Source organism: Sphaeramia orbicularis, chromosome 17, assembly GCF_902148855.1.
Source record: "Sphaeramia orbicularis chromosome 17, fSphaOr1.1, whole genome shotgun sequence".
In the NCBI taxonomy this organism is placed as follows: domain Eukaryota; kingdom Metazoa; phylum Chordata; class Actinopteri; order Kurtiformes; family Apogonidae; genus Sphaeramia; species Sphaeramia orbicularis.
Genome location: NC_043973.1, coordinates 44,726,097 through 44,752,676, shown reverse-complemented (window position 1 = coordinate 44,752,676; position 26,580 = coordinate 44,726,097). Strand labels below are relative to the sequence as shown.

Below are 26,580 nucleotides of genomic sequence, written 5' to 3'. Positions count from 1 at the left end.
CATGAGTGCGACCACTTCCTGTGGGATTTAGTTAATGGCCACACTGTAAGCCCGGATAAGTAGAGTTTACTCAAAAAATTTGAGGCACATGATTGCACTGAAATGATTTGAGTAATGATCGACTAATCAATTGGTTTAAGTAGGTTCAACTTTAATGCTAAAAGTATTGAACTTAAACTATTAAGTAGAAAACACTAAAAGACAAGTTATTTGTACTTTAAATCTGGTGTAAAATCAACCCCACTATCCAACCATTCAACTCAGCATTTTAGCTTACACTGACTAATTTTCTCAATTGCAGCCAGATTAAGTTATTTTTGATTAAACAACTTTTTTTAAGATAATCAAACTCAAAATCGTATTCCTGACCAAAATTGTTTTGAAATTAGTCAACTTAATATATTGTAGCATGAATGGAAGTTAGCTCATTGTCATTTGCCAGTACTGGAAGTGCTTTTAATTTGACACAGCATTAAGATTTCCATTGTACAGTAACAGTCATAGATGAACAGTAAATCCATTTTTCTTCCTCTGGCTCTGACTCATGGTGCAGCTCTACAAAAATGCAAAAACAAACACAAAAAGGCCAATAAACACTGACATACACACATTAAATCCAAATGAACACTAACACCACAACCCCGCTGAACCCCTGCACATAAAAAAATAACACATTTTCAACAACATGCCCAATACCCACAATGCAATGCGAAGATAAAAAGGTGTGGTCATGACTAAAACTTAGTGATTTAATTCCATTCAACTGAAACTTTTCCGTACTTTCAACTATGTCTGCAAATTAGAAGAATATACTGAACATTTTATAGTAACGTCATAAAACTGAAATCATTTAAGTGCATTGTAATTAAAGCATTTTAGTAAATACAAATTCCGGGCTTACAGTGCATGGCCACTTACGTCATCAATACCGGAAGTCAACAAATATGCCGCCATATTGGAAGACAAGAGTGGAAGCAAGAGAATGGCAGACCATTTGGACGTTCAGAGGCTCCATAGTTACCGTGGAAACATCATCATCTTCTACAACATTGATTCGCCAGTAAAACCAATGGAGTTGGATCAATGACAGTGGATGGACACACTGGGTTTATGTTCTGTCAATGATGTATTTTGCTGAAAAAGTCACATTTTCTTCAGTTTTTTCTTGTTTTTTATATAATAACCCTCAACTTTAATCTGAGCTTTAATGAACATCTACATAATCAGTAAATTAAATATAGGAAATTACCTGATTTTCACAGAAAAAACTGAAAATACAGAGGATAATATTATAATAAATGGTGATAAATCACTTAAGAAATCAAATATTTGGGATATACTGTATATTTGGATGATATTTGGGTCTTTATGGGTTAAGGTGCAATACTATGTGGGTGCTTCTATGAAACTGGGTTTATTTTGGTATCTGGCACTTTTCCAGCTTTTTAGACCCAATAATAAAAGAAAAATTTAGACATACCCCCCCCCCCAGGATGAAACCTAATTATGATTTCAGATAAATGCAAAAAAAAAAAAAAAAATTCTTGCTCTGAGCCATCCCAAAATTAATGAATTTTAAATAAAATACTGGGGTCATAAAAGGACCAAAATCGGGACATGAAAAGCTTCCTAGGTGTCAGTGCATTTTATTTTGAAAACATGACTGTAAATGGTCTTATTTAGCACTATAAATAAAGACACGGGTTGCGGGTTTTTCATGAATCTCAGTCTCATTCTAGGCTTTGTATGTAATCCATTGTGTCCACTTAAGTTACATGCAGAACCTGCCCATTTAAACACATATAAAACAGTTTTTTTTTCATGAGGCAAATTTTCATACGCAAGTAATATTCGTGCAATTTGAGGGTCAATAGAAAAGCGACTAGTGTAAGATATGTATTTCTTTTTCCTTTTTTTCCTTTGAACTCAAACACAACACTAACAGAAATTCCAATGTTCTGTAAATGTACCTGTGCAAATGGCAATAAACTCTCTTTATCTTTATCTCTATCATAAGCTTTATTTGAAGTTAATGTCTTGAGCTAAATCTGTGTAAAAGCTGTAATTACTATATTTGCCCCCCCTTACGAACCATTATAGTATAATTTGCAGTATCTGAGGTGGAGGAGTCCTTTAACTAATGAGGCGACATATGTCAAGCTCTTCTTTCAGCAGAAAAGTGCATTGTCTCACTTTGACTGATAGAGCAACACACACATGCACAGTCATGCGGTGGATTTGTGCTTTTTGAAGTGATAAAGCAGCAGCATATGCCGTGGCAGACACTGTGACCTGTGGTGACTGATTAAGACTGGAAACAAAGGCAGAGCTGAGGAACTCATTAGCACCTCTGAAAGTCTTTATCTTCCACAACACAACAGGAGCAGATTCCTGAACTGCCAGCACCCCCACAGCCACGCTGCTGCACTTAACACTCATTCATAATTCAGATTTTTTTATTATTTTTTCCGGTTCAACCTGACTATCTCAGGACAGATTCCCATTATTTCAACCGGCTTGTGAATAGAACCGTCGAGTCAAAAATATTAAAAAGACACAAAGTCAACTGCTTTATCTCCCCTCTCACTATATTTCTCACCGTCCTAAACAGAAGGTTAATATGGGACAAACCCGTGAAAAACATCCGAAATTCAGTGACACGGTGCCATCCTCCATTGTTCTGGGATGTTCTATCTGGCACGGCCATCAGCCAAGGTGTCTGCAAACCCACCAAAGCCATTGTATTATCCCCGGTCATAACACCGCTGCTGATATTATATCCACTGAGACTCTGTGAAGCTGTGGTTTCATGTGGGTGTGGAAATGAGAGCGGATCCACAGGCCGCTGGTGCAGGATTTTCAGTAATTCAGTAGTTTCACATTTTAATTTACATTTTTATGTTTGAAAAGAGAAGATCTTTAACAATAAATACGCCAACATTGCAAAAAAAACTGTAAAAAAATAAGAAACTTAAACTCATTATTGGGTTAAAATCTCTTATTCCAAATAAAACTATCCGCCAGTATGGCAAGAAATTTGCATTTATCAAGTTTTCTTGAAATAAGAAAATATTATCTAAGAATTATAGAATGGAATTCTTATTTTAAGCAGAATATACTTGTTTCAAGACTTCATAGTAAGATGTTTTTTAACCTATGCATGTGTATATATATATATATATATATATATATATATATATATATATATATATATATATATATATATATATATATATATATATATATGGGCTATCAAAATTCACGTATTAACACGTATTAATCCATCATCATGATTAACCCTTTCATGCATAGCGGTCACTACAATGGACATCTATTCTACAGCTGTTCTCTTGTATATTCATGGATTTTGTTATTTTAGTTCCCTATCAGCCAACACATTACACACTTATGCACCATCTCATACACTGTAATTCATATCATTACTGTAACTTTGCAGTTCTTGATAAACCTGATCTGCAGTAACATATTTTAGTGTAAGTCAATTGCTAATTGTTATTAGACTGTAATTAGCAGTTTTCTTAATCAAAAAGGGTTTCTTTTTGCATATTATCTCCATGAAGTGAGTAAGAACTAGTATTAGAGTATGATAAAATGTGAGAAAACATCAGATTAACTGCATTAAAAATGTTTTTATTTCCAATCCAATCCAACTTTATCTATAAAGCACTTTAAAACAACCACAGTGGACCAAAGTGCTGTACAGAAGACTAAAAGTGCAATAAAAAGTATTAAAAGCATTAAAAAAATATTAAAATCAAATAAAAATAACTACAACTATATGTCATAGTTTTCACACAGTATATCACTTTCTGATGATGGGTTTTAAATATGTGTTTCTTTGCTTCAAAAATTAAATGCATTGTGTCCAGCTGAGTGGATATTTTTGTAGCTTCATGGAAAAATAGGTTCATAAAAAAAAATTTCAGTCGCATTTGTTGTTTTCATGTCTAAAGAGGATTTTTTTTTTTTTTTTTCTGTCTTTTTTTGTTCTGTTCTGGTTGTTGGCAGTCTGACGTTTGTTTCCTGTATTGAAAAATGTTGTCTTCAATTGAACAAATATTGTCTACTTTACTTCACACCAGAAAAATCAGTAAATATATTTGATTTAAAAAGAGGAATAAAAACACTCAGGACAAAAATCTCGACTAAGGTTCTCATAATTCTTGCATGAAAGGGTTAATCTGCTAAAAATTTTGAACGCAGAATTACTCTGAACGTCTCGGCCAACACATTTGGGTCAGTTTGTCCAAGTAGCGTTAGCGTCACACATGAACAAACGGTCAGTTTATCCAGGAGTGACAGGCAGCAGAACCAACACATAAAGAAGGAAGACACTTAACAGCACGTTGGCCCTCTGGATGGAAATATGAGGACAAAAAACCAAGACAGAACAGTCGATGGACACACGTAAAGTATTAGACACACTCTGCAGGAAGGAGTTTTCTTTTCACCAAAGCACTTCCAGCTTAAAATACATCAACATGAAGCATATGTTAGTCAGGGATTCTGTTAGCACTTCAGCTAATGCGACGCCCATCTTACAAGTGCATATATATTCCCTTCTTTCTTGAGTCTGTTTGCTCATATATATATACATATATATATTTTGCTGGGAATTTGATGTTTGTCTTTTGTATTGTAAAATATTATCTTTGGTTGAACGTGTACTGCACATTTTCTTTCATGCCAGAAAATCAATGAAAATATTTGATTTAAAAAAAAAAAAAAGAAAGAAAGTACCAAGCAAACATGTGATTTCCACCTTAAGGAGTTAAAATTTCCACTATGAAAAGCTTAACCTGTTTAACCCTGACCATATTTTCAGGGGAAAAACGCCTAAAAAGACATACCCAAAGTAAATGAAGAATTACTTCTAATACTTATAATAATAAGGTTCATATGGATGTTCTTGGTGTCTGTGGACATTTACAGACCTCACAGAATCTATTCCCATTGTCTAAAATATTGTATCTATTACTATGCCTGAGTAAACTATAACAAACTAAAAGAGGAATTAGAATTTCTTATCCTCGCCTGTTTTTTTTTTTCGGCTGGATTGACGATGATGTGCATAAATTAATTGTTTGAGTCGGAGATTTTTAATAGCATATATTTCATCCCACAAAGATTAAAAATCATGTTTGAACATTAAAGTTTGCACTAAAATACACTTTTGATGTACTTTTGTTAACATTAGGGTCTAAACTTTGAGCAAAAGTTGAAAAAAACATCCATTGTCCTGATTTATTATGTTTTTATAGTAGATGAATATTAATATAATTTTTTCAGCCCGTGGGCGGGTCGATAGGGCTAAAGGGGTTTAAACATATTAACATGAAGCATACATTAGTCAGGGATTCTGTTAGCATTTCAGCCAACGCGACGCCCAGCTTACGACAAACACCTTAAGTGCATATATATTCCCTTCTTTCTTGAGTCTGTTTGTTCATATATATATTGCTGGGCATTTGATGTTTGTCTTCTGTATCGAAAAATATTATCTTTGGTTGAACGTGTCCTGTAAATTTTCTTTCATGCCAGAAAATCAATGAAAATATTTGATTTCAAAAAAAAAAAAAAAAAAAGAAAGAAAGTACCAAGCAAATATATGATTTCCACCTTAAGGAGTTAAAATTTCCACTATGAAAAACTTAACCTGTTTAACCCTGACCTTATTTTCAGGGGAAAACGCCTAAAAAGACATACCAAAAGTAAATGAAGAATGACTTCACAATAATAAGGTTCATATGGATGTTCTTGGTGTCTGTGGACATTTACAGACCTCACAGAATCTATTCCCATTGTCTAAAATATTGTATCTATTACTATGCCTGAGTAAACTGTAACAAACTAAAAGAGGAATTAGAATTTTTTATCCTCGCCTGGTTTTTTTTTTCGGCTGGATTGACGATGATGTGCATAAATTAATTGTTTGAGTCGGAGATTTTTAATAGCATATATTTCATCCCACAAAGATTAAAAATCATGTTTGAACATTAAAGTTTGCACTAAAATACACTTTTGATGTACTTTTGTTAACATTAGGGTCTAAACTTTGAGCAAAAGTTGAAAAAAACATCCATTGTCCTGATTTATTATGTTTTTATAGTAGATGAATATTAATATAATTTTTTCAGCCCGTGGGCGGGTCGATAGGGCTAAAGGGGTTTAAACATATTAACATGAAGCATACATTAGTCAGGGATTCTGTTAGCATTTCAGCTAACGCGACGCCCAGCTTACGACAAACACCTTAAGTGCATATATATTCCCTTCTTTCTTGAGTCTGTTTGTTCATATATATATTGCTGGGCATTTGATGTTTGTCTTCTGTATCGTAAAATATTATCTTTGGTTGAACGTGTCCTGTAAATTTTCTTTCATGCCAGAAAATCAATGAAAATATTTGATTTCAAAAAAAAAAAAAAAAAAAAAAAGAAAGAAAGTACCAAGCAAATATGTGATTTCCACCTTAAGGAGTTAAAATTTCCGCTATTAAAAACTGAAGAAAGGTCAAATGTACAGTAAGTCACTGCAAAAGCAGTTCTGGGTGTTCAAATGTTAACAAAAAAATAAACTTCACCATAATAAAAGGAATAAAACCCTTTCACTTCTAACAAACTGCTGAAAATATAGATTTCAGTCTTGCTAAAATGCTGCAATCAGTGTCAAACTATCTCAGGAAGATGGATTCTGGTACATGATGTAGTTGGTGTTTGGACGCTGCCCCTTCTGTTCACAAAGACAGGCAGTGATCAATAAAACTATGCACAACACAACAATACTAATGTTTCACATATAATTGAATAATAAATCCTATGTGCACAAAGCGCTACAATTCTCCAGCACATTGACTCGGCTGACGTGTGTTTTGCTAAAGCGTTTGTCCATTTGGTAATTACAAAGTGGACGTCCTATGAAAAGCAATAGGAGACGGTGAAATGTGCAAGACGCCCACAGCTCCTCCGTATAATAAACCCATGTAATCAGGTTAGCAAGATGGCAGCCTGTCCTCCATCTGTGTGCAGCTGGGTGATGAAGTGGGGTTTGGTTGGACTCTGCACCTCTTCCATTTCCCATGTTACCGCTGTTTTAAATGGAAGCCCGGTGACAGCGACGAAGAGCCAAACACACGTACCGGTTAATTAGACTCGTGAATGCGTCGCTTTTCAGCCCGTCTTCCCGCTCTTTGTTAGTCCAGCCCTCAAAGTGAAATAAGTATTACAATGGCGGGAGATGAGTAATTAGTTTGAGACGGATGGAATCCCCACTCGCTTAACAGTATCAAAGAGAGAAAAGATGATGGATTGTGTGTGTGTGTGTGTGTGTGTGTGTCTATTTATATGTATGTGTGTGAGAGTGCAAGACAGGCTTTAATCGTGTTACATTGTCCTGAGAGGCAGGATAAGTGCATTACCACCATTGTGTCACAAGTGCTGTTTTCACATTGCGACTATTATGGAATGTGTAGAACGTGCTCTTTGGGCTCGGAAAAAATAGACGATGCTCGGGTCCAGATTATTTCGCTTCAGGTGGTTTACAGGTTGACCCTTTAACCCCTGACGTGTCTGCGGTGAGCGCTCTGAATGTATGATTTATTTTAAATATTTATAAAAATTCAACCATTTGCTCAATAAGAAAAACTTACAAACGTGCTGATAGAATAGAGCTTGTTCTTCCAATAAACATCTGAGCATGCTCAGTGCACCCCCTGCCCTCTGTGTAATAGGGGGCAAAACACAGAGCAGTGAGAGAGAAGACGCTATAAAAATAGACTGTTTTTTTTTTTTTTACACCAGTTTCCTTGTATTTTTTTTGTACTGTTGTTTGTAGTGTTGTCGTGATGTTCCTTTATTTATTTATTGTTTTTACAAAGTTGTTTTTTTTTTTTTTTTTACTGAGTTTTGATTGTGGAACTGGTTTTTGGAGTTCAACCAGGAGGAAAAAATTAATTAAAAGGCAATAAGAAAAATTTTTTACATATTCCTAAAAATTCAACCGTTTGCTCAACAAGAAAAACTTACAAACGTGCTGTTAAAATAGAGCTTGTTCTTTCTATAGACATCTGAGCATGCTCAGTGCACCCCCTGCCCTCTGTGTAATAGGGGGCAAAACACAGAGCAGTGAGAGAGAAGACGCTATAAAAATAGACTTTTTTTTTTTTTTTTACACCAATTTCCTTGTCGTATTTTGTTTGTACTGTTGTTTGTAGTGTTGTCGTGATTTTCCTTTATTTATTTATTGTTTTTACTGTTTTTTTTTTTTTTTTTTTTACTGAGTTTTGATTGCGGAACTAGTTTTTGGAGTTCAACCAGGTTCAACCAGGAGGAAAACATTAATTAAAAGGCAATAAGAAAAATATTTACATATTCCTAAAAATTCAACTGTTTGCTCAACAAGAAAAACTTACAAACGTGCTGACAGAATAGAGCTTGTTCTTTCTATAGACATCTGAGCATGCTCAGTGCACCCCCTGCCCTCTGTGTAATAGGGGGCAAAACACAGAGCAGTGAGAGAGAAGACACTAAAAATTGACTGTTTTTTTTTTTTTTTTTTTTTTTTTTTTTTAACACCAGTTTCCTTGTCGTATTTTGTTTGTACTGTTTTTTGTAGTGTTGTCATTATGTTCCTTTATTTATTTATTGTTTTTACTATGTTTTTGTTTTTTTTTTTACTGAGTTTTGATTGCGGAACTAGTTTTTGGAGTTCAACCAGGTTCAACCAGGAGGAAAACATTAATTAAAAAACAATAAGAAAAATATTTACATATTCCTAAAAATTCAACCGTTTGCTCAATAAGAAAAACTTCCAAATGGGCTGTTAGAATAGAGCTTGTTCTTTCTATAGACATCTGAGCATGCTCAGTGCAACCCCACCTGTGGAATGGGGGACAAAACAGAGCAGTGAGAGACTGACACAATAAAAATAGACTTTTTTTTTTTTTTTTTTTTTTTAACAACCGTTTCCTTATTTGTTTGTGTTTTGTTTTGTTTTTTTAACTGTTGTCTGAAGCGTTGTCATGATTTTCCTTTATTTATTACCTCCGCCAAGGAGGTTATGTTTTTGCCAGGGTTTGTTTGTTTGTCTGTCTGTCTGTTTGTCTGTCCGTTAGTGTGCAACATAACTCAAAAAGTTATGGACAGATTTTGATGAAATTTTCAGGGTTTGTTGGAAATGGGATAAGGAAGAAATGATTAAATTTTGGTTGTGATCGGGGGTGGGGGGGCCCACGGGGGGACCCATTTCCAACAAACCCTGAAAATTTCATCAAAATCTGTCCATAACTTTTTGAGTTATGTTGCACACTAACGGACAGACAAACAGACAGACAGACAAACAAACAAACAAACAAACCCTGGCAAAAACATAACCTCCTTGGTGTGGGGGGGCCCACGGGGGGGGCCACTGACCAGCCTTGGCGGAGGTCTGCGCTCTCCGAGTGCTTCTAGTTTTTTACTGTCTTTTTTTTTTTTTAACTGAGTTTTGATTGTGCAACTGGTCTCATAAAATATTCCCACTCTACATGTGACACTGACAGCAAAGGGCTAACACCTCAGGAAAAGAGGAAGCTGAAAAGCAGGGCTCTGTTGGTTTTTAAGTATAATGGTCAGGATTACACGTTCAGACTTCTAAAGTTAAGAGTAAATGTAGTAGTGTGCTGCAGTGGAGGCTATAGATCCATTACAGACTAACCTGCTGAATTAAGTCTATATTAAAGGGATCAATTTGCCGTTTCTTAACTGCACATTACCCACACATGGCACCTTGGAGCTCCGAGGTTCCTGAGGAATGATCTGAGCGGTTCAAACTTGAAAGAAAAGCATTGTCAGATTGACATGATCGTGTAACCTGAGTAGTGATCAAAAAGAATCTCATATGAATAATGGATGCTGCACCGTGTGGACTTTAAGATTGCATAAGTTGTCATTGTATAAGTGTGCCGTCTTGACAATATAACTCTCCAGGTTGATCAAAGACGCTGCTTTTAGGCATTAAAATTAGCTTTAGCTGCTCTTTTACTGCGCTAATATGAGGGCCGCTCAACCTTTTCAGCTCCTAAAAAGAAATCTGGTGTCTCCCTATGATCCAAATGGACTATTGATCATTCCATCATCAATATATTGCTGAATAAATGCTTTGCTGCTTCATCATCATCTATACTGAACAACAAAAGAAACGCAAGTTTTGGTCGTTAATTTAGGCAAGAGTTCAGCTGTCCTGTTGAGTTGTCAACTGAGATACACATTACAATAAGTGAGTTGTAACCATTGGAGCGTGTGTTTGCAGGCAAACACGACCACGAGTGGTGTTGAGCACGTGTACAAAGTATCGGAGGCGCGGTACGTTTTGAGTGATATGGTAGTGGGAGCAACAAATGGGAGTGGCAATTCCCTTTGTTTATCCGGGGGCTATAAAAAGAAATGGTAAGATTCAAAAGTTACTGCTTTACCACGATGCCTCGCCTTAACGATAATCTGAGAGAACGCGCCATTGGTATGCTTGATGCTGGTTTAACGGCTCGCAACGTTGCCAGACGTCTGCAAGTGCACGAGTCCACCATCAGTAGGCTGAGGACACGATTCCATGACACAGGGACCACTCGGGACAGACCAAGATCCGGAAGACCACGTGTGACCACCTGTAATCAGGATCGCCATATTCGCTTGGCCCATCTTCGTGACCGTCAACTCAGCGCTACAAGGACAGCAAGAGAGACCCACTGTAAATTTCACATCTGGATATAAATATCTCATATGAAACCAATATTCATAATAAAACTCCCATATAAACCAATACCGAAACATACTTGCGTTTCTTCTGTTGTTCAGTATATATTGGGGACAAATGAGATGGACTGAGATAAACTGTTGGAATTTCAGTGGTGTTTAGCAATCACAGCTAACAATATAGGTGTATTTGGAAATTTCACGCATTGAAATGTTTGTGATAAAAGCAAAATTTTGAAAAAAAAAAAAAAAGACTTTCACCATTGTATCAATATGTAATTGCATTATCATTCTACCTCACATTTGCTTGTGCACATTTAACCCTTTCATGCATAGTGGTCACTACAGTGGACAGTTACTCTACAGCTTTACTCTTGTATATTCATGAGTTTTGTTGTTTTAGTTCCATATCAACCAACACAGTGGACACTTATGCATCATCTCATAAACTGCAATTCATACCATTATTGTAACTTTGCTGTTCTTGATTGGTTCTTGAGTGGAAATCAATTGTTAATATTTATTTTTTGCATATTTTCTCCATGAAGTGAGTAATAACTAGTATAAGAATATGTTAAAATGTGAGAAAACATCAGATTAGCAGCATTAACCCTTTCATGCACGAATTATGAGAACCTTAATCAAGATTTTTTACCTGAGTATTTTCATTTCTCTTTAAACATGAAAAAAAAAAACAATGTAATTGAAAAATGTCTTATAAAAAATAAATAGAAAGATAAGACAAATAAAAATTAAAAAAATATTTAAAAAGTAACGATAAAATATAATAATAATAATAATAATAATAATAATAATAATAATAATAATAATCAGCTGGACACCATGCGTTTAATTTTTGAAGCAAAGAAACATGTATTTACTGATAAATTGTGGGAAAACTCGGGGGGGGGGCTTGTGCTTTTGGGGGTTTATGCTCAGGGGAGATCTACACAAGGTTACCAATTCATGTCAGAAAAGATATGTAGTGTGTTAAAACTTTAATAAAGATATGTGTAAAAAAAAAAAAAAAAAAACACAAAAAAACACAAAATCCATGAATATACAAGAGAACAGCTGTAGAATAGCTGTCCACTGTAGTGACCAGTATCCATGAAAGGGTTAAACATGGTTTCATTTCACTGTTTTCATATCACTTTATGATATTGGGTTTTAAATACATGTTTCTTTGCTTCAAGAATAAAATTCATGGTGTAGCTGAGTGGACATTTTTGTAACTCCATGAAAAACAGGTTGATTAAAAAAAAAAAAAAAAAATCAATCACATTGGTTTTTTGTTTTGTTTTTTTCATGCCTAAAGAGGAATAAAAACACTCAGGAAAAAAAAAAATCTTGATTAAGGTTCTCATAAGTCATGCATGAAAGGGTTAATGTAATAAGTAATGTTACCTGGTTGAAAAGATAATAAAAAGAATGAACTGGTTCCAGACTTAACATTCACAAACAAATATACGACTGACTTTTCCAGTTTAAGTACAGTCTTTTCTTTGCAGAGGAAGGATTCTTTTGTTCAGTTTGTTTATTTTTAAGCTTTTATTTCAGCACCTCCCCTCATGGCAGATACCGAGGACTCTCCCCTGTGTTTCCGATAACTTCGGTGGAGCCAGGCTTTATAAACCTTTCCTGTGTTTTTTTGTGTTTTTTTTTTTTTTGACATCGTGCAGCTGTACTTCAGCCAGAGCGGGATCACGTTTTCAGGTGTAGGTTTGCAAGAAGAAAAATAAGAGCATCTGGGCTGAACACACCAGTGGAGCAAAAAAGAAACCCCCTTTTGTATTAAAAAAAAAAAAAAAAAAGATAATATGAAAACAGGTCAGCTCCCAGTTTTAGGTCAGTTTCATCCAAAGCTTTGAAAACACAACATGGTATTTCACTTCAGTTCAGTTCATCACCAACAATCAATGTGCAGGTGTCAGTAGAGCTCATTTTTTTGTGTTGAAGGGGAGTTAATCCTTTAAGTTAACCCCTGAGACGTTATTCCAGATAAAGGCGCTGCTGTGAATCTGAGTATGTTTCAGTGTCATAAAAGATGCTGTGACTATGTGTTTCTTCAGTGGTTTTGTTTTACTGTGTGTTTTAGGGTCAAGACAGGGTGGAATAACAGAAAAAAGAAAGAGATGAATTTAAATTTTTACAGGTTTTTACTAAATAAGGCACTCAGAATGTACATCAATAAGAGATTTAGGATGTTGAACATTAACTGTGAACTGGAACACACTGAATAACAAGTATTTGAATTTTGGGGTAGTAGTTTTTGTTTTGGTGCTTTTTTTTTTTTTTTTTCTAAATCAGTCCAGCTGCTTTTTAACACCTGGTTGAACTCCAAAAAGCAGTTACAAAATGAACAAAAATAGCCAAAGTGATCAATAAAATGAACAAAAATGAATAACAAACCAATAAAATATTAAGGAACATGAACAAAACAAGCCAAAACTGAAAAAAAAAGAAGAAAAAAACAATACAATAAAAAACAAAATGTAGAAAAATAAACAAAATAAGGAAGTAAATGAACAAAAAGGAATAAAATATTTACAAAATAATAAATGAACTGTGAACTTGAACACGCTGAACAACAAATATTTGAATTTTGGCCCTGTATTATTTTTTTTTTCTAAATCAGTCCAGCTGCTTTTTAACACCTGGTTGAACTCTAAAAAGCATTTACAAAATGAACAAAAAAAGCCAAAATGATCAATAAAATGATCAAAAATGAATTTAAAAAAAAACAACCCCAAAAAAAACCAATGAAATATTAAGGGACATGAACAAAATAAGCCAAAACTGAACAAAATTGAAGAAAAAAAAGGACAATAAAAAATAAAATGTAGAAAAATAAACAAAATAAGGAAGTAAATTAACAAAATGAATAAAATATTTACAAAATAATAAATATGAACTGTGAACTGGAACACGCTGAACAACAAATATTTGAATTTTGGCCCTGTATTATTTTTTTTTTCTAAATCAGTCCAGCTGCTTTTTAACACCTGGTTGAACTCTAAAAAGCATTTACAAAATGAACAAAAAAAGCCAAAATGATCAATAAAATGAACAAAAATGAATTTAAAAAAAAACAACCCCAAAAAAAACCAATGAAATATTAAGGGACATGAACAAAATAAGCCAAAACTGAACAAAATTGAAGAAAAAAAAGGACAATAAAAAATAAAATGTAGAAAAATAAACAAAATAAGGAAGTAAATTAACAAAAATGAATAAAATATTTACAAAATAATAAATATGAACTGTGAACTGGAACACGCTGAACAACAAATATTTGAATTTTGGCCCTGTATTATTTTTTTTTTCTAAATCAGTCCAGCTGCTTTTTAACACCTGGTTGAACTCTAAAAAGCAGTTACAAAATGAACAAAAACAGCCACAGTGATCAATAACATTAACAAAAATGAATAATAAACCAATAAAATATTAAGGAACATGAACAAAACTAGCCAAAACTGAACAAAACTGAGGAAAAAAACAATACAATAAAAACAAAACGTAGAAAAATAAGCAAAATAAGGAAGTAAATGAACAAAAATGAATAAAATATTTACAAAATAATAAATATGAACTGTGAACTGGAACACGCTGAACAACAAATATTTGAATTTTAGCCCTGTATTTTTTTTTTTTTTTCCTAAATCAGTCCAGCTGCTTTTTAACACCTGGTTGAACTCCAAAGAGCATTTACAAAATGAACAAAAACAGCCAAAGTGATCAATAAAATGAACAAAAATGAATTAAAAAACAAAAACAAAAAAAAAAAAAATAAATAAAATATTAAGGGACATGAACAAAATAAGCCAAAACTGAACAAAATTGAAGAAAAAACAATACAATAAAAAACAAAATGTAGAAAAATAAGCTAAATAAGGAAGTAAATTAACAAAAATGAATAAAATATTTACAAAATAATAAATATGAACTGTGAACTGGAACACGCTGAACAACAAATATTTGAATTTTGGCCCTGTAGTTTTTGGTTGTTTTTTTTTCTAAATCAGTCCAGCTGCTTTTTAACACCTGGTTGAACTCCAAAAAGCATTTACAAAATGAACAAAAATAGCCAAAGTGATCAATAAAATGAACAAAAATGAATAAAAAACAAAACAAAACAAAACAATAAAATATTAGGGAACATGAACAAAATAAGCCAAAACTGAACAAAACTGAAGAAAAAATAATACAATAAAAAGCAAAATGTAGAAAAATAAACAAAAAAAAGGAAGTAAATGAACAAAAATGAATCAAATATTTACAAAATAATAAATATGAACTGTGAACTTGAACACACTGAACAGTAAGTATCTGAATTTCAGCCCAGTAGTTTTTTTTTTTAATCCCTCAACTGCTTTCTGGCACCTGGTTGAATTCCGAAAAAAACACAGTAAAAAAAATAAAGGAAAATCATGATAACACTGCAAACAACAGTAAAAACAATAAGGAAAATGGTGTTTAAAAAAAAAAACAAAAACAAAAAAAAAGCCTAAACAGTCTATTTTTATAGTGAGTTGGTCTCACTCACTGCTCTGTGTTGTACACCCCATTCCACAGGCGGTGGAGGACGCACTGAGCATGCTCAGATGCTTATGGGAAGAACAACGTCTATTCTATCAGCATGTTTTGAAATTTTTCTTATTGAGAAAACGGTTAAAGTTTTATGAATATTTACAATAAATCATACATACATACAAATCAGAACGCTCACCGCAGACACGTCAGGGGTTAAAGCAGGGGTGTCAAACTCATTTTAGTTCAGGGGCCACTTTCACCTCAAAATGATCTGAAGTGGGCCGGACCAGTAAAATAATACCAGTGAAATAAGTACAATTACATTATGATAATGTTTACATCTACAACGTTTCATTAAAAATCTGAATAACGTGAACAACTTGAAATGTCTTAAGAAAAGCAAATACAATTTTAATACTAGAAGCACTCGGAGAGCGCAGACCTCCGCCAAGGCTGATCAGTGGCCCCCCCCGTAGGCCCCCCCACCCCCGATCACCACCAAAATTTAATCATTTCTTCCTTATCCCATTTCCAACAAACCCTGAAAATTTCATCAAAATCTGTCCATAACTTTTGAGTTATGTTGCACACTAACAGACAGACAAACAAACAAACAGACAAACAAACCCTGGCAAAAACATAACCTCCTTGGCGGAGGTAAATATTCTTCCTCAGTTTATCAGTTTATCATTTACACATGGGCATTAAAACTTATTAAAACTTGTGCATTAAAACTTACATTACAATTACAAATACGCCAAACATACTGTATAGTACCACGTATAATATTGGTAAAATTGCATTTATTTCTCTTAAGACATTTCAGGTTGTTCATAGTTGTTCAGGTTATTCACATTTTTTGTAAAAGGATAATTTATTAATTGTAAACATTTTCATGTAATTTTACTTTTTTTCACTAAAACAAAAGATAAAATCTGCAGTTGTCATTATTTATAAGTTATTATGATACTATTTTACTGCTCTGACCCAATTGAGATCTGTATGTAGAACCTGAATTGAAATGATTTTTACACTATTGATTGTTAATATCATTTTACTAATTCATCCTATGGGCCGGATTGGATCATTTGGCGGGCCGGATTTGGCCCCCGGGCCGCATGTTTGACACCTGTGGGTTAAAGGGTTAAAAACTAACAAAACGCTGCTTATTAACTTCCTCTTTTCCTGACGTGTTAGCCCTTTACTGTCAGTGTCACGTGTAGAACGGAGCATGTTTTATAAAACCACATCATCTTCATGCGTTCCTCTCCTCCCAGTCTTTACTCCCGATGTGTTTTTGTAGGAATAAGGCGTGGGATAATAATAGTCGGAGCCGATACAGTACGTGTTCTTGAAATCAGGTCAGCTCAAGTGAAGTTCTATAAAAACTTGCTCATTAAAATATTTGCAGTTTTGTGCTTTGAAACAGACGAGGGGAGGGGGGGGGCGTTTAGCAGCTGATTGGCTACATGCTAGTGGGGGCTAGGAATAAACAGTGTTGTGCAAGTTACTTCCAAACTGTAATCCGTTACAGATTACTTTTTACTGTTATTTAAAAGTAATTCCTTACCTTACAATATTGCTGCCTCAGAACTGTAATGGATTACATAACTCCTGTATGACTTTAGAGTTACATACAGACTCTCTCTCCCCAATACAAGAGATAGGAGAGCCTTGGAACGCATAAATTTGCACCCCGAAGTACATGTGGACGGATAGCTCAGTAAGTAACACTACGGTCTACAATGCTCGAATCCCAGCAGGAATCCCACCAAGGACATCAGTAGATAAATCCGCAATCGATAAAGAATTCTAACTTGTCATAGAAACGTTAGCTTTCCCTGATCACAGGGATCATGCTAACTAGCTTGTCAAGGGAGACTGAGGGCGATTTGAGTCTCCAGACGATGTGAGTCGCACATGCATAGAAGCATTTATCTCTGTCGGCCATTTTTTACGACTCTCTACGGTAACCTAGCTAGGACAAATCACTGTTGTTTGAGTCAAATTATGTAAAACTACAGAGACTTTAGCTTCAAGGAGTTTCTTTCTAGCGAACAGAAGTGATTTTGAGAGTCCATTTTTATGCCTATCCAGCTGACAAACGTTGTGATCTAAATTCGGGGGAAACTGAGCGGTGGAGGGTATGATTTGCCCTAGCGAGGTTGCCGTAGCGAGTTGAAAAAAAGATGGCTGACAGAGATAAATGCTTCTACACATGCGCCACTCACATCATCCTGACACTCAAATGGTCCCTTGACATAGCTTCTTAAAGCAGGGTTAGAGTTAGTAATGAGCATATGTCCACATGTGGACAATGGACTGTCTTCTGCCATCTTCACCCATTGGCTGAACACCAACAGGAAATAGAACTTTACTGACGTATTTTGGATTCCTTAAGGTCTCGGAGTCTTACTGTTTTTTTTTTTTTTGTTTGTTTTTTTTTGTCGTTTTCATTTGAGCAATTAAATTATGGGCGAAAATTGTGTTGTAACACAAGCACTATTGAACATGTACCAAGTAAAATATTACTGAAAATTGATTAGTAATGCCTTAAACTACTGCATTACAGCAAAAAGTAATCTGTAACTGTAATGCATCGCTTTTGTGACAAGTTACTCCCAACACTGCTAATAAACAAATGAAACTGTTGTCTCGTGACCATCCATTAACCCTCCGGTATCTGGGTGCGCCTTTTAGGCACACTTTGCACTTCGTGTTAAAAAACTTCATATTATTTTTCACAATTTAAATAAGGTTAGAATTCAAAAGTTGTTAATTTTTGCATGATCTTTAAAATTCTGGCCACCAACAAAAATGTGCACATTGTAAACAAAAGAAAATTACAAGACTAGCATCTGTCTCCCAAGTGTGCCTAAAACGCACTATTTCTTCCATTTGATCTGTATGATTAGGGCTGACCTGGATTTACAAAAATAAAATCAAATTAGAGCAGAAAAATAAATCAATATACAATATTTAATAGTTTGATTTATAGGTATAGGTATAGGTAGGTATAAGTATTTGACCTAGCACAAAAAATAATAATGCAAATTAACCAATATTGGAGTTAATCAGTGAGATATGGCAGGATGAAAAAAACAAATAATATGTCATCCACTTTTTAAGTAGTATATTGAAAAAAAATAATTTTTTTGTGTTTTTTTGCATCCAAAAAAATGGTTTGTTTACATTACAAACACTGCATTTAAAGGATTAAAAAAATGTGACAATTATTGAGTATTTGGTATTTTTATTTACGGCTCAAGTTGATGAAATAGAAAAAAAGTGTAAAAGAATTAAAAACAAACTGTATGAACATTTTTTGACATTATTCCACAAGTGTGCCAAAATGGTAAACTTGGTGCTTAGTAAGGGCCTTGCTGAACGGGATACCAGAGGGTTAACTCAGATTAACTTGTTAACTTGCTTGTTTTAAAAGGTTAAGTCAGTGCTTTTCAACTTTAGGGTCGCAACCCTTCGTGGGGTCGCCTGGAACTCAAATGGGGTCACCTGAAATTTCTAGTAATTGATAAAAACAAAAAAAAAAAATTACTAATAACATTTTTTAAATGACTCAGTATATATTTCATTATAATTAAAACACCTCACACTTTTCCTAATAAAATGAAGTTCAAATAAAATGCAGGACATAATATCTGAGAGGGCATATCTTGATTGACCTGATCATGTGACCCTGTGCGTTATTGCGCTTCAACCTGCCTGGACAGTTGCAGTCAGAAAACCGAACAGAGAATGGAAAGATTTCTTCGCCTGCCTGGTCCTGTTAAGACATCTAAGAGAAACTGAGAAGCAGACACCAAGAAGGTGCATTATATACATTATATAGACTAAATGTCATCTAAAATTAACGTTTATTTGCAACATAGTACAGCAAACTATTACATGAGACATTTTAGCAAAAAATGCCTCTGTTTTCAATGTCTGGGGTAACCAGAAATTTGTGATGTTAAAATACGGTTACGAGCCAAAAAAGTTTGGGAACCACTGGGCTAAATTGAATCTTTTGCAGCATCCAGTCTATATTTTTGTTTGTGAATTATGTTCTTCTCTGCAGCTTCCCCTTTTTGTTCTGTTTTGTTTAACAGCTAGTTAGATGTGGAGCATTTGGTAAATTTAGCAGCTGAGGAGCCAGATGTCTCTGTCAGGAACTAGTGAAGACCAAATGACAGCTTCAGGGAAAGTAGATTTAAAAAAAAAAAATCTATAATATAAACAGATATCCAAACAAGTGATAATATCGCTGTATGTTTGTGGTAAATCATGGTCATTATAACAGTGTATTCGTGCGATAAGACTATGGAATGTGTTTGCAGGCTGAGATTGCATCTGTGCAGCTGCTGGTCCAATGTATTCACCTGTAGGGATGGGAATTGATAAGAATTCGGTGATTACGGTTCCACTATTGATTCTCTTATCGATTCTCATTGGATTAGAGAATAAACTATAGTAGAAAAGGCTTTGTTTGCATTAACTGTTTAATGTCAACATGCACTAACATTTTGCATTCGATTAGAACAAACCTCATAAAGGGTTCTAAGGGTGTAGTTCAAGGAGCGTTAGATCTACCTGCTGTAGGCTCTGAGCCTGGTTGTCATGGAGATTATTCATAAACAATAGTAAAGCAGGTTGACACAGTGGAATGATGCTAATCTCAAATATCTTACTAACGTTTTTACTACTGATCAAATATGGGCTTTTAAAAAAAAATTAAGGCTGATGGCCTACACTGAAAAAAATCTATATATTGGCCCAATTTATCAGCTGGTGGATATATCAGTCTGCCTCTAGTACTGAGACCAACATCGGGGGTGTTGGTCTGTAGAAGTATTAATATCAAGCAGCATGTTATGTCAATGGTGAATTTCCGTGGCTACAAGGAACGTCGCAGCACTTATTGAGCTCTTTGATGGTAACATCCGTCTCCTGGTTGCGAGGGGGGTTCTACCTATAAACTCCGTCTGACCCACTCCTACACCCCAGTCACAAATTTTATTTTGGGGGGGGGGGTTGCTGTCCCCTGTCCCCAGTGCAGACAGCACTGTTGTTTGTAGTGGGAGGGATTTCCTGATATTTCATTCAAAGTGTGAAATTCATTTCACATGTCATGCCATGTTGGCTGTACTTAGACCCAAACCCTTAGTGATATGAGTTGGTTATTTAAGTGTGTACTTCTGTTATCATACACATTGTTATGTTTATAATTGTTTACATGAAGGGATGATTGTGAATGACTTCAATTTTATTTTATTATTAATTTTTGCACATAGGTTCTTTGTTTTCTTTGTTTGAATTCAGTTCAAGTTTCTTTGCTGAGAATGAGATTCTTCATCCTGTTGAAATCAGCAAATGTTTTAATAAAACAAGTGCAGAAGGCATGAAGGTTTGTGATTGACAAACCAGACGAATAACAGTTTGATCATATATGGTTAGTGTTGATCCAGTAGGCCTTTGTTTACTAATATTCATTGTCAGAAAACTCAAGATTCTAATGTTACACATATATACATATATATATATATATATATATATATATATATATATATATATATACATACATACACACACACACACACACACACACACACACACACACAAGTATTTACAGCTTGGTCCCCCCAATTTTAAAGTCGTATCTGCGCCCCTGGGTTAATGATGACATAAAAGGGGATTTGTTCAAAAAAAGGTGAGAACCGCTGCTTTATGCCGCGTTTCCACTACATGGTATCGGCTCAGCTTGACTCGACTTGAGTCTGCCTTTTTGTGTTTCCATTACAAAAAAGGACCTGGAATCTGGAACTAGTTTTTTGGTATCACCTCCACCGAGGTTCCAAGACTGGGGACCAGATACTAAAACGTGACATGTAAACACTGCAGACCACTGATTGGTCAGAGAGTCATCTCTGTGACCCGCCGTTTTACAAAAAAAACAGATGCAGAAGTTGACAGTAAATATAGCGGTAGGTTAATCCACATGACGACAGCCCAAAAAAACGACACCATTCAGTCAGGAGATTCAGTCTTTGGTGGCCGATGTAAAAATTCAGTATGAGTTTGACAAGACAACACGCAACGAGCGAGTTTATCAGTGACTCTGAGCAGATGACACGGAAGTAACGCGCTGCATCTATGACATCCAGGAACTGTAAAGTCGGTAGTATCCTGTAATGGAAACGGTCTCCAGGAATAGTATCTGGTACCTGAGTCGAGTCGAGCTGGTTCCACATAGTGGAAACACGGCATTAGAGGCTTCTGAACCAAAATATAATGATGTATAACACATTTGATGTGATGATGTCGCAGAACCGATAAGTGCAATCGTCAAACAAACAAACTAATGATTCCAAAGAACTGATCTGACCTACTGGGTTCTCTATTCCCATCCCTGGTCATCGTAAACGCTGACAATCCATGCTATAATAACATAAAAACATGATGCAGCTCTAGCAAGTAACTTGTCTGGCAAATGTGTGGGTACAGGAGAAAGAACACAATGTGATGTATGGGAAGAATGCAGAGAAATCTCCAAGTCTCCAAAAGCAAAGCAAGCGTGCTTTGAACTGTGATCTTAACAACAGAGATGATATTTGGACACAAATCAAGGAGGGTGTCATTAATGTGAGCAGCTGTAAAGCCAGTCACCTGCAAGAGCACAGCTGCCACGTACAGGTAGAGTGTATGGAAAAGGATCTGACAGGTGTGGGATGAACACACACACACACACACACACGTATATACACACACCTGATGCTAGTCATGCTTCCAGTCTCAGAGCCAAGCTTGCATCTCTCCAGCTGACTGGCAACAATCTGTCGTTCGGCTTCCAGCTCCCTGGTCAGACGCTCGAACTGCAACTCCTGAAGAGAGAGAAAGAGAGAGGGAGAGGGGGATGTGTCAAAACAGTCTGTCTATTTATTTACTGTCACATTTACAGTCATCCTGAACATTACTTTGGCTCACTGGTCTCTGACACATTTTTAATTGTTGTGAAATGGACTCTGCAGTCTGCGGTGGGAAAAAACAGAGCAGATCCCACCGTGTCTGCCAGTTCCAAATTGCCAGACATTCGCCCAGAAGAGTTTGGATATGTCACCAAACGACGACACCGAACTCAAACCAGCACACATGGCACGCTTGTTATTCTGCCACTGAGAAACGCACGCAACAGATGATGTTTTTGGAGGCTTTTTGGCATCAAGTGTCAAGTCCACAAAGAAAAAGGATAGACCGAGGTTTGTTTTTCCACTCTGTAAATGTGTATGAAGTTATTAGGGTTTTGTTAGTTATTACGATTAATATGAAGATGATGATTATTCTACTGCACTTTATTCTGTTGCTGCTGTCATAAATATGTATGTAGTCATTAGAGTTTTGTTACTTTATTATTATTATTATTATTATTATTATTATTATTATTATTATTATTATTATTATTATGTTTGTCTTTTGCATGATCTCTATGCATGCAATTTTTTTTCTTACACTTTATTCTGCTGCTGTAAATTTGTATATAATTTTTTTTGTTACTCATTATTATGGTGATGATGATGATTATCATTATATAGCACTTTATTCCATTGCTGCTGTCGTAAATATGCTTCTTCTTCTTCTTCTTCTTCTTCTTCTTCTTCTTCTTCTTCTTCTTCTTCTTCTTCTTCTTCTTCTTCTTCTTCTTCTTCTTCTTCTTCTTCTTCTTCTTCTTCTTCTTCTTCTTCTTCTTCTTCTTCTTCGCAAATTTCTTTCTTCCATTTTATTCTGTTGCTGCTGCTGTTGTAAATATGCAAACTGTTATTGTTATTTGTTACTTATTATGAAGATGATGATAATTATTATTATATTGCACTTTATTCCATTGCTGCTGTTGTAAATATGTATATAGCTGTTTGAGTTTTGTTACTTATTACTATTACTATTATTAGTTTTATATTGTTTGTCTTTTGCATGATCTTTATGCATACACATTTTTTTCTTGCACTTTATTCTGATGCTGCTGTTGTTGTAAATATATATTGTCCTTAAAGTTTTCTAACTTATTATTATTATTAATATTATTATGATTATTATTATTATTATTATTATTATTATTATTATTATTATTATTATTATTATTATTGTTGTTGTTACATTGTACAGGAGGTCCTCGGGTTACGCGGTACTCGACCTACGCTGTTTGGACTTTATGACGCCTGAGTCTTGTCCGCCAGTTTGTCTCCAGCCCTATAGTGTAGAGTGTCTGTGTTTGTGCTCCGTAATTTTCTTGGTATCCTCACGTTTTTCACCCTCCTTTTTCACATCATGGCCCCAAAAAAGAAAGCAGGATCTTCTAGCGATGCTGGTCCGGCCAAGAGGAAAGCCATTACGATTGAAACGAAGCAGGATATCATCAAAAGGTCGGAGAAAGGCGAGACGCCAACAAATATCGGTAAAGCCTTGGGCTTCAGTCGGTCGACCGTGGCGACCATTATTAAGGACAAAGCCCGTAATACGTGTATTTGGATATATATTTAGAGATTTAGGGGGTATTTAGGGGGTATTAAAGGGTTAATTCTGACTTACGCGGAAATTTGGGTTACATCGCCAGTGTAGGAACGGAACTTCTTTCAAACCCGAGGACTTCCTGTATGTATTTTGCATGATCTTTAATCAATCAATCAATAAATCAATCAATCAAATGTTATTTATATTGTGCCAAATCATAACAAAAGTTATCTCATGGCACTTTCCATATCAAGTTGGTCGAAACCAGACTCCAAACCAATTTACAGAAACCCAACAGAATCCTCCAGGAGCAAACATTTTATGTATGCACTTTTTTTTGCACTACTCTGTTACTGCCTTAACCATTGAATTTCCTCATTGTGGGATCAAAAAAATGTCGAATCGAATCTAATCTAATCTAATCTCATCTCATCTAACGATGTTATAAAGAACTTGGATGCCCTCTTCAGACTCACCCTCACCCCAGATTTTACTTGTTTATTTCGTTTCTTCTCTCTGAATCTGCTGCTGTTTGCACAGATGATCAAGTCTGAACACTGGGTAAAATAAAGCCTCGACTGCTGGAAGTGACTAAAGTTAATGGCTGCTAAATTACTCTGGAGGTGTGCACACTACAAAACAAAAATGCTCCATTGTTGTAAAAATGTCTTCATGCCTAATTCATGCTGTTCTGTGTGTGATGAATAACCACTAATTAGCTGATACGCAAACAAACCAACAGCTGATTATAGCGTTTGCTCTGCTGCAGTCATTACAGCTGAATAAACAACTGATTTTACCAATTTGTGAAGGAAAGAAACAATAATCTCATTAAAATATGGATTCTTGGGACAGAGGAGGAGAACATACAGCGGTGATGCATCGGAGAGTTGGTCCCATAATTGTAATTCGGATCTAAAAATTGGTTTCTGGCAGGTTTTTGGCAAGTTTCATGATGATAGAAATTACGGAATGTTAATAAATCATGACGGAATGAATGATAGAGTCGACTAGCAAGGACAGTCTTTGAATTCTGGAAACTATTCTGAGCTCATCAGAATGTTTGTGAAGTATTTACGGAGCATTTTTTGGAAGCATAATCACAATCATACCCATAACCTGAAGCATCACAACACATCCAACCCAAACCAACTGCTCCGTTTGCACAAAGAAAGCGTCCAGGAAACATACATCCTGTTTTCTGGCACTGGTAGGGAACAGAGTGGTGGTCCATGTGCGCCTAAGGCAACTCCACGCTTTGTAGCATAATGATACAATTTGACTTTAATGAATGACTAATGCAATAGGTTAACAAATCAAACTGCAAATTTCACTGTAATTATGCACCATGTTCTCTTCATTTATACCAACTGGACACACATAAAGTACAGCTACAGTGCACCGAGGACATAAAGTACTGTCAAAAATGTCTTATTCCACCTTTGTCTTTGTTGCTTCTGGGTTGAAATGAACATTTGTATTTATTTCTCATTCTCTTTTCTTCAGATACAATAAGAAAATACAGAATATATGTGCACAGCCTTAAAAATACGCACAAAAACACTGAACTAAATGGGTTCTAAATGTTAAAATCAGTACTTAGTGTGACCTCTGACCCCATAACAAGAAGCAGCGCAAATGATTAGAAACATCTTGTTGACATGTGTTGAGTGAAACCTGCTATAAAACATCTGAAAATGAATGCAATAAAACTCATATTATCTGAACAAAAGGCTTAAAAACATGCTAAGTGCAAATGGAGGTCACACTAAATGCTACCGCTTTGTTTTTTTGTCCCCTGAAACTTGTTTTTTCTGCTGGCAAGTGACTATTTTTGGTAATTTCCTCACACATTACAAGACAGTGACAGCAACAGTTAGAGGACAGTGAGTCAACAATCTCAGGTCCAATGTGGTCTCCAGGGTCTGTAAGGTCCACCTCTGCATGAACAGTGAGTGGACCTGCTTTATTTGGTACCATGAAGTAATGGTACTAATGTAAGGAATGATGTTCAAAGGGGTCATGTGGATGTGGACAAGGGTCTGGACCAGCACTGATGTTGGTTTAATGTTAGAAAATACATGTTCCTTTCACCTTACATATTTATTTTTCTTGGATTTTTTATTTATTTATTTATTTTTGCCACTTAAGGGCAAGGATCCAAATACAGTAAATTCATTGACCTTGATTTTCTACATGATAATAAAAATTTTGTAAAATTTCACAAAAGTAATAAAGTCTTGTTACGTCCTCCAATAACACACTAAGGTTGAAATATAGATAGATAGATAGATAGATAGATAGATAGATAGATAGATAGATAGATAGATAGATAGATAGATAGATAGATAGATAGATAGATAGATAGATAGATAGATAGATAGATAGATCATTTCGATGCAGGGTCAACACTAAAAAAAAACACCTGGGATAAAATCACTTATAAAATACTGATGAGGTAGTCCTAAATTAATAACTCTAAAATCAAGAGAATAATAAATATATATAAACGTTGCACACATAAGTATTTCTATGAGTGCCCTATAAAGGGTTGATACAGAGACTAAGGCTGTGTTCAGACTGCAGCCAAATGTGGCCCAAATCCGATTTTTTTCCCCATATGTGACCTGTATCCGATCTGTTAGAGACAGTTTGAACAGCACAAATCCGACCCAGGCCACTTTCATATGTGGTTCTAAATCCGATATGTATCCGATATTTACCTCCGCCAAAGAATGGTGGGAGTTATGTTTTCATCAGGGTTTGTCTGTTTGTTTGTTTTTTTGTTTTTTTGGTCTGT

General features: G+C 35.2%; 1 protein-coding gene across 1 annotated transcript in view; it reads right to left on the bottom strand.

Moving 5' to 3' along the window:
- The window catches only part of ctnnd2b (catenin (cadherin-associated protein), delta 2b), a 595,920-nt gene that overhangs the window by 385,738 nt on the left and 183,602 nt on the right, over positions 1 to 26,580 (bottom strand). Inside the window, exon 3 of the mRNA XM_030159817.1 lies at positions 22,047 to 22,159. Within this exon, the coding sequence (XP_030015677.1) occupies positions 22,047 to 22,159 (113 nt within the window). The remainder of the gene's footprint in view (positions 1 to 22,046; positions 22,160 to 26,580) is intronic.